Genomic DNA, 9,786 nt, shown 5'->3' with positions numbered 1-9,786 from the left:
TTCTGTCGTTGTCTGAGTCGTGATGTACTGAACCGAGTACTTTACATCGAGAACCCTGGGATCTTTGCACCTCCCCATCCCTTTGCTGGTTATCCACTGTGTGTGAAGTCTCACTACTGTGTGTTATGAACTCCAAAACCTTGGATGTGCTCCTGCCTGCTTAAATTTTGTTGGAGGGGATTGGAGCACTGGAATCAAAAGCGGGCCCCCATGCTCCATCAGCACACCATCTGTGGCCACTAGGGTGGAAGTGGCAGTGGTTTGAAAGACTCCGCTCTCAGCTGAGGGAGGGGAGATCCTGGTGGGCTGTTTTGGCAGTTGGGGTGCTTGCCACCCCCATAACCTGGGGAGGTGGCCTGGACTTGATATCTGCCCTAGAACTGGAGGGTCTGGGGGCTAGGGAATCAGTTGAGCACTCCTGGCTCTGGCAGGGTGTCCTACCTGAATGTGTTGAAGAGGCACCAGGGTTGAAGAGGCGCCATACCCAAAATCCTTTTGGAGTGTCTGGGCATCTTGTTGATCTACACTGCTCAATAAGCGTAAATGTTCTGACTCACCCTTGCTCTCTCGGCTACTTCCATTTTTGAAGAACTGTGGAAGTTTGTCTGATGTGGAGTGAGGAAGGGCATGGACTGGGGCTCACCCCCTAGCCTATGTGGAAGCGATGCAAAAATAATGTTGCATAGCCCTGCATGTAGAGCAAGTGGGGGGGGGGCATAACCCACTTGTGGATAACTTCCACCACTGTGGGAGAAGCTCTGTTTAACATAGTATGAGGATCTGTGTGGCTGGAAGTAAGCTATGGTGGCAGCTGCTGCCAAAGCAGCATTTTAAAAGATCTGCATAACCAATCAGGATCCCTGCTGGGGAAAAGCCCCATCTGGCCCCACCTACTTTCTGAAAACACTTTGGTGGGCACTCATGGGCACCAACTTTGGAGAACCCTGATCTATTGTGTGGCTGCATTCGGAATACAATATGGGCATCGTATGTAAAAAAAAGTAGCAGAGCTGAAAGAAGTGCAGAGAAGGGCATTATCTCTACCTAAGTGCTTTGAGATAAAACGGTCTGCAAATAATCCCATTTAACTCACTGGAGGTAGAAAATGATATATTAACAGAATGCGATTATAAGGTTTGGCTGAAAGTCATCACAGCTAAAATCAGCTGAAATTTCTAAACTTGATCCAAAAGCATAAGAGCATTTAAATTTTGTTTTCCTCTATTTCAAGTATGGAAAAGTAGGGGGGGGGGAATAATTTAATTGCAGAAATAAAGAGAGAAATCTACACAATTGTACAAAAAGATCAAGCATTTATTTTGCGTGGTTAGAAATAAAACAACGTTTAATTTAGTGCTTTAAAAAAATTACTGTAAGTTCACATATATATACTTTCCTCCTGACACTGTTAGCTGCGGAATGTAAACCTACTTCTTCCAACAGAATAACCGGAGGTTAAACATTACAAGTGATCCATCGAGCTTGCCAACAGTTCACCAGTTGCATATCAGAAATATTTTAAGTTGTCACCTTGCAGGACAACTCATCCTCCTCCCCATAAAATGTCCCTTCCTCTCAAGGAGAGCCCATGCAAATACACAAAGTAAATACATCTTGGTTCCTCTAGAAAATCCGGCTACCAGATGTATATCTTCTTTCAAAGCAGACATACAATCTTTGTATTTACTTTTATCTCAATCACTGCAGGGATGGTCCCAATTACTGGACAAAAATGGAGCAGCAGGCTTGTCCCAGAATGTATTGCTAAAATAAGAGAGATCTTTCACTATTCAAACTGCTATTGTTTATAGAAGAAAAGTAGTAGAACCTCTGACTCTAAGCTCATTCTTTAATACACTTGATAGAAATATCAAGTTTTCAATATGACACACTAGTGGCTTTGATTTGGAGGGAAAAATGGTAAGTGACTTGGTGTGCACATACACTCGCACATTCATACATAAAGCCAAGCAAAGTATTTGACCACACTGGTTCTAAGCATACATCAAATGGAAATGTTCAGTGTGAATGGCTTCCATATAATAGTGTTTATAAGATCAAGGAAACCACTACTGAGCAGTGAAAAAAATACCTTGAATAGGAAGCAAAGAGCAGAAAGTGGTATTAATACTACTCAGGATTCTTTTTTTAAACCAAAGATAAAGGTCTTTTCTTGGGTTGTTCTTTTAACTACTTAAGATTTGAACAGTCAACAGCTAATATGACAAGGAACTTACTCATACATGATAACCTCCCAAACATTAAATCACCTCTGAGTCAACCTATTATCTGCTTGAACATTTTAAAAGGAATGTAACTTTTGCCAGTTATCTGTTGAAATGAGGGTATACATGTCAAAAGAAATCTATAAACAGCATTTCAGTGAGAAGTGTCACGTTTTCCCATCTCCTTTGTGCATTCAACAAGCTTTTTAAGCCTGCCCCAACAAACAACTGTTCTTTTTCCATTCGTGTCCTGTAGGTGTATAGATTTTGTTCAGCACAATTATTTGGCTTGAAATTTCACAAAGGCAGATCATTGTCTACAGAGAAAGAAGATTTTGGTAAATTTAGTATGATGAGAAACAATTTACTGAACATATCTACTTTTAAAATAAACTCAGCTTTAAAAGGACAAAAAATCCATGTAAAAGCAACAGAAAATTATGATGAGGGCAACGTTTATTTCCCATGCACAGGTAGTTTGTACAAATTATTATTTGTGCAACTGTGAATCTGTAAACATCTCAGGAGTACCCTCCATTTTTTAACACTGAACAGCCTGCTCAATTTAATATGTTAAAGCTGCAGAACTTTAAACTTCGCAGGTGTGAAAATAAAACCACTTTTAGCAATCGTCATCTGATGCAAATGCAGTTTTCTTCAACATAGTTGGGCGACTAATTATTGATTTCATGCACCCCTCCCAAATTTCAAAAGCTAACCATAATGTATTAATACAATACTAATCCATAAACCAATGTTGGAAGCAGCTTTTCAAATTTGGACTGAATCAAACATTACTGTTGTTTACATGGACTGCTGCACCATGGTTAGTTCTGAAGAGGAAAGGAAGAGAGGGATATGTGTGCCAAACAAACAAACTGATTTTAACATGTATTAATGTTGCAAATAACAAACAACACCTAGTCATCTAGGCAGATTTCAGTGAAGATGGTTAAGAGAAATTGTGGTTTGCACAACAACTGTGACTTTTGTCAGCAGCATCTCAAAACGAGCATTCATTATTACTGGAAGTTCGCAAAGCATGCAAACTGTTTGTGGTTGACCTCTTGTATGATTTCTTACCACTCTAGCCTGATGGCAGATTGAAAAGTCTTGGGAAAGAATTCTATATATAGTATTTACTGCATTTACTTGTGAATTCTCCTGTTGTATAAGGGAGCCAGAAAAAACCAAAGAAAGCAAATAGACTGCAGAGGAAGCCATACCCAGCTAACAAAACCCCACAAACCTGTATGCAAACCCATTCCAGATTACTTTACCTTCTTGATAAGCCCCATCTGCCATTACTAAATGGAGAATTTTGGCATATAGATGTTTGTGTTCAATTCCCAAAATATTCTGAGCTATGGTTGAACAAATATCAATGTTCTCATCTTCATCTTCATGAATAGCCTAAAAGAAAGGCATAGAAAGTGTATTATTTGAAAATAAATAGAAAATTAATATTACTTCCTTATTTTAGACCTCTTTTGTGACCTTTTACAGGACTATCAGGATTCAGGAAAAATATCTTAGTGTACGCAACTCAAGTATGCTTTCTGGCTTCAGTCCAAAAAGCACACTACACATTGCCATGAAGGATATCTTATTAGAAATGTTCATTACTGAGAAGATTCCACAAACCTTCAATTTGTCATAAACTTCAATGAATTTTTCAAAGCCAATTTCTTGCTCCAGGCTACATCTCAGCTCTTCCAAATGACTGAACACACTATCATGCTCTTCACATTCACTTGCATTATCACCATCACTGTTGTCTTTAAAAGAGAGAGAAAGGGAGAGAGAAAAACAGGAAAACTGTTCAGTATTCTATTTCCTCTGCAGTTGTACACTGGGCTGGATCCAGTGAAGTTTTTTGCTCAATCATGCCCAGCTCCTCTCTTTAGTATAGTCTTCATCCCACATGGCTTTTGGTCCATGCAGGTCCCAGGATCCCCAGCATAGCCTTTTTGTTGGTAAAAAGTACACTTTTTTCCTCTACAGAAAAGCTGATTACAACAGCATGCAAAGCATGAGTAATCCTAAAAAACAAGATGCCAGTACACGGATGTTGTGGTAGCTGCCCAGCACACATCGTTATTCTGATCAGGTAACCACAGCGTTTAATATATCTCATCCTAAAGTAATCACAAAGATTTCAAGAAACAAACAAACAAAAAAAACCCAGTGCCCAGGATAATTTTTTTTACTTGGGGAGAAACAGACAAACAATAGCAAAGCTGAATGATGCAGCTGAATGTTCATATATGCTACCACATTTCTTCTTGGTGATGACTGTAAGTGGGCTGAACCTGATACGATCAAATGAAGGACATTTGGTGACACAACTGCTAGTGTCAATTAGCCCTATTTAAAAAGCATGAGATTCAATGAAAAGTTAGAAAAAGAAAAATGATGTTATGTATAAGGTTCTGGCGAGACCCACAACAACTTCTCACGCTTAGAATCACTAGTTCTGTGCAATTTGCTCATTGTAGTCAACGGGACTGTACAATGGTACCCTCTGCCTGTGGATTGATGCATTGCACATGTATACATGGTGGGTGTATAGCTCTGAACAGTGGTCTTCAAACGTGTTGAAGTAATGTGCATTCCTTAATTTACCCCTGCTGGGGGGGGGGGAGGTCAATACACAAAATAACTCCATACTACTTTGCCCCTCCCAAACATTAAAATGCAAGAATCTCACCAACATGAGGTAGCAAAGAACATGTTAATATTTTTCATATTTGTAAATACAGTATTACTGAGTGACAGGCTGCATTTCATAATCATTTCACACATTAGGCAGAGGTAAACCTAAATTTGCCACTGAACTACCTCGCTATACTCTTTTTCCCTCCTGGCCTTGTGGAACACCCCCCCCCCCCGCTTGGCAGAACACCAACCCACTTGTGCGTCCCCAACCCACAGCTGGAGAACTACTAGCAATGAGGGACTGCAACAAACCCTGCAAAGATGGAGCACTGGACTAAATAAACATCTTTGGGCCTAGCTTAAGGATGCTTATCTTCACATACCACTTTAGCATGCAAGTCTTAACTCCAGCTTACTACTGCATTTAAACTATGTTACCTAACACAGCACAGGTACTCCAGTCTTCAATTAATGCTCAATAGAATGTACATGAAATAAAAAGTGGATTTGACCTATTAATGTATTTCCTTTTCCAAGTTTTTATCTGAAACAACCCAAGGTTGGTTTAGACTGTGCCCAAGTTGGAAGACCCACTCCAACCTGAAACCTTTCAGAGTCATCATTCTATAAGAACAACTCTCAAGTCGGACAGAGGTATACCTGAATGCCATTCTTCATTAAGAGCACTTTCACTACTGAGATTGTTGTCATCCTCATCCACCTCTGTACCATTCGTGAGGCATTCTGCTTTCAAAGTCACTTCTTCCTCTTCACTGAATTCCTCGCTAGGCTGCTCTCTGAGCAATTGCTCCATTGAAGCTTGAAGCTCCTGCAAATCTGTGTCTGCTTCCCCAAACATACTGCAAGGCAAAACATTAATATCCTATTATCTAATACATGATAAAACAGTTCTTACAATGCTCAAACTAACTGCAAAACATATTTTTTTAATCAGCAGTGACAATTTATAGCTAATTTAAGAGAAATTGAGGTATCGGAAGGGCCAAGCCAGATGTTACCTTCAATGTGCGGCTCCTGACATGAAAGTTTTCTCCATGGCCTGCTCCAGCTTTGCATAGGTAACATACTGATATTTTGATACCTACCACAGCAGTCTCTCCCCGAACCTCGTCTACTGATACAGGAAGTATCCAAGTGATCACAACATCCATGTGTTACATGGAGCTGGCCATGGTGAGCAGCTTGACATCCAATACTGTAAACTTCAAATACTAAAATCAGTTATCCCACAGACCCCTGAAGTGTCCAAATGATGCAAAGGTCTAACGAGGCACCTAATAGTAGGAGGGCACAGGTGACGTAATTATTACCAGATACAAATGATTCTGTTACTCTGTCTGCAGCAAAATTTTTAGGGGCAATAATTAAACAGCAGCAGAAGAACACCAAATAAGGCACTGTTTTATTTTATTATTTTCTGCTCAAGGCTATAGCTTTAGGAGCAGTGATAGATAGATCCCTAAAGTCAACTGCTGTATGTTGAACCATTCCACAAACTGATACAGCTCTTTCAAGAGTACACGAAAGGAAATAAGGTAATCTGTATTGTAATGTACAGTGACAGTAGTTTTGGAATTTTTAGCATGGTCAGAAAGGTGAAACAGGGACAGGGAGACTTGGAAAGAGTAGCTGTTTAAGCTGAGAACAGCAAGCCATCAAAGCGGATCTAAGGCCCCTTCCACATGGATGATTTGTTCCCCCTGAGACACAAACTGCAGTGGGTTTTTTTTTTGGAAGCATTCACACAGTACCCTGCCATTTCCCCTCCTTTGTTTTTCTGGTATCTTTCTTTGACAGATACTTCGGAAACATCAAAGCAGGGTAAGCCGCATATGGATGGGAGGGTGAGGATAAATAAATAAATGAAACTTTCCCACTGACATCCTGTGCCACTTTCCCTTCTCATTCTCTAATGCCCTCCACCCCCACTGCCAGACGGCTTTAAAAAATTGGTAGAAGGTATGGCTGGCTTTATTATTATTATTTTTTAAGCCAGGAAAAAATTCTTCTGGAAGTCTTTGGCAGGGGGAGCAGAATTGGTGAGTGCTGTGAATGCATCTGCAACGGTAATGAGTCTACAATACCAACATACCTTTGGGACTGCCTCTCCTGGTATATCCCCCAAAGAGCACTGTGCTCAGCAGAGAAAAATCTACTAGTGATCCCTGGCCTGAAAAATGTCCGGCTGTCCACAACCAAAAAAGCCCTGGCTCTGACCTGGTGGAATTCTCTGCCAAATGACATCCGTGTCCTGTGGGATTTAGTTCAGTTCCGCAGAGCCTGTAAGGCAGAAATGTTCTGCTAGGCCTATGGTTAAGAGCCAGTTTGGTGTAGTGATTAAGTGCGCGGACTCTAATCTGGGAGAACCGGGTTTGATTCCCCACTCCTCCACTTGCACCTGCTGATGTGACCTTGGGTCAGTCACAAGCTCTGGCACAGCTGTCCTTGAAAAAGAGCAGTTTGTGTCTGTTGTGGAGAGGGGGAGGGAAAGGAGTTTGTAAGCTGCTCTGAGACACCTTTGGGTAGTGAAGGGCGGGGTATAAATCCAATCTCTTCTTCTCTGCTTCTTCTTCTTAAGGACAGCAACGTTTTTTAATTTAGCCTGGCCTTCCTTTCTTCCTCCCCCTTGGGGTAATGAACAAACTGGTTTTAGACGCCATCTGGAATGGTTATTGTATCTGTACTGTACCTGTTTTATTGTTTCAATCTCATTTTAAATGCTATGACTGTATCTCTTGAATGTTGTACACCACCCTGAGCCCCTATTATGGGGAAGGGCAGTTTAGAAATCAGGTTTATAAATAAATGCAATAGAGAAACAAGCCTGAATGGAAGCAAACTAAATCAGAGAGAAGGGGAACTGAAAACCACAGCACAGGTCTTTGGCCACTGCTGGGACAGTACAATTCTCTGAGACTTTTTTTGTTAGGGGTAAGACAAGTTAGGAGAATGTGTCCTGCATTTTGGCCCAAAAGGCTCTGTGGCACGGATACAGGGTAGAAAGCTCCAAAGTCTGAAAACATGAAATGCCTGGACTATTCGCAAGAAAGGCTTAACAAACGGGTTTAAAAAGCCAGTATGCAAAAGCAACTCTCTTCCCAATTGACATTTTACTGATAACAGATACTAAGCATATGGAACACAGTATTAGTTCCTACAGAAAAAAACACCAAAGGTGTGACTTAAACATGTAACAGGAACTGAGTGTTAAATATCTGTTAAATATTTAGTAGTTAGTATCCAAATCAAGATCCCCAAGAATAGCTATGCAACTGAACACACGGCAGTGAAAGAGACTGTACTGTCTCTAAGCAGTTTTTTAAAGCCTATTCTGATAGACCTAGATAACACTGTCACCTTCTCTCCACAGTCCTTCTGCCTCTGTCTTGCCTCCCTTCAAACAGCTTCTCCTCTGTCTAGGCCCTCGCATTTTGCCCTCCTAAGTCAATGAGCATTCAATTCCCTTCGTAGCAGTTGTACTGAATCGCTAATGTCTACTAACTCTCCTTAATGCTCACATGTCTTCCGAGTCGGACTGTCCTTCTTTGATAGGTTCATCTTCCATATCCTCTATTTCAAGATTCTCCCGATTTTGTATGTCAGCAATACTGGGAACATCAACTAATGTTTTATACAGCTTAGAAAGATCTGGGAGGGAGCAGGTTCTCAACATCTGCAAAGAAGCACTGTGTTAATGGGTCAGATCAGAACAAGAAACAACTTTGTTATTTGAAGGTAAAATAGCAGATTGGAATCTATGCTACCCAAGCACAAGGGACTCAAGGGAAATTCTGAGCCCCCCCCCCCCTTCCCGGCAGCATCCTTCAATGATGCTCTCAGGTATTCTTCTTCCTAGATGTCAGTAGAGCATACATCCAGTTGGTAAAAATTTTCTCTGCCTACATTATCAGAAAATGCAGTTAGCATCCAAGCTTGTGATTTGGATCCAGTGATGTGCAAGGGGAAACATAATGGCCTTAGCACAGATCTGCTTGCTTAAGATATTGTGCAACACCTATCACTTTCCTCCATATATATTATAGTGCCCAAAAATTGGTTGCAAAAGATGTACAAGCAGAAATACAAGCGGGGATACAATAAATCTGACTTTGCGTAAGCAGCTTAAGTGGAAATTTTTGCTGGATCCAACCCATTTTGACATTTGAGCATTACAACCAGTAATGTTTAAACATAACACTGTTAAAAAGCAATATATTTGTTTCTTGCAGAAATAGCTTATGCTGTCTGCAGGTAGAGAAGGAATAGGACAAAGATGACAAAGGAAGATGCAGAATTGTTATTTAGCTTTCAGATCAAACTTTTGAATTCATCCTGGTTATTAGAGGGTTGTCATGATTTTTTAAAAAGTCATAAAAATCTCAGCAAACTAGAACTTTAAGCATTATCTATACGACTGCTTTTGGTATAAACATTTTCTACAAGTGTATTTCCTAATGTCAACCTCACAGAGATGTATTTTGATCTGTGAAAAGCTGGTTGCTTACCAGTAACTGGTGATTTTCGAGTGGTCATCTGTGCATTCACACCCATGGAATCTAGTGTGCACGCACTGGATCGATCGGTGCTGTAGCAAGCTCTTTTAATGGATTTTCACGCCCAGTTGCGCATGCCCAGAGGGGTGGGCGTGGACATCCCGCCAGTTCCTACAAACCGCCACAAATCAACCCCCAATAAAAATGTAGAAGCTGACAGCAGCGGGAAAGGAGGGTGGGTGGTGTGAATGCACAGATGACCACTCGAAGATCACCAGTTACTGGTAAGCAACCTGCTTATCTTCGACGTGGTCTCTGTGCTTCACACCCATGGGAGATTAGCGAGCAGTAGCCTACCTGGAGGAGGGTGCTGGCAGGTCTTTTACTGC

General features: G+C 41.0%; 1 protein-coding gene across 1 annotated transcript in view; it reads right to left on the bottom strand.

Annotated features, from left to right (window-relative positions):
* Positions 1-2,124: 2,124 nt before the first annotated feature.
* NEK1 (NIMA related kinase 1) overlaps positions 2,125-9,786 on the bottom strand; it is a 54,056-nt gene continuing 46,394 nt past the window's right edge. Inside the window, exons 30-34 of the mRNA XM_015416237.1 lie at positions 8,423-8,577; positions 5,544-5,743; positions 3,870-4,003; positions 3,506-3,638; positions 2,125-2,542 (exon numbers count right to left, since the gene is read on the bottom strand). Of these exons, the coding sequence (XP_015271723.1) occupies positions 2,523-2,542; positions 3,506-3,638; positions 3,870-4,003; positions 5,544-5,743; positions 8,423-8,577 (642 nt within the window). The 3' untranslated portion in view covers positions 2,125-2,522. The remainder of the gene's footprint in view (positions 2,543-3,505; positions 3,639-3,869; positions 4,004-5,543; positions 5,744-8,422; positions 8,578-9,786) is intronic.

Source organism: Gekko japonicus, unplaced genomic scaffold (genome assembly GCF_001447785.1).
Source record: "Gekko japonicus isolate JY-2015 unplaced genomic scaffold, Gekko_japonicus_V1.1 scaffold593, whole genome shotgun sequence".
NCBI lineage: Eukaryota > Metazoa > Chordata > Lepidosauria > Squamata > Gekkonidae > Gekko > Gekko japonicus.
Note: the sequence above shows the minus strand (reverse complement) of the source record. Positions and strands in the feature narration are given on the sequence as shown.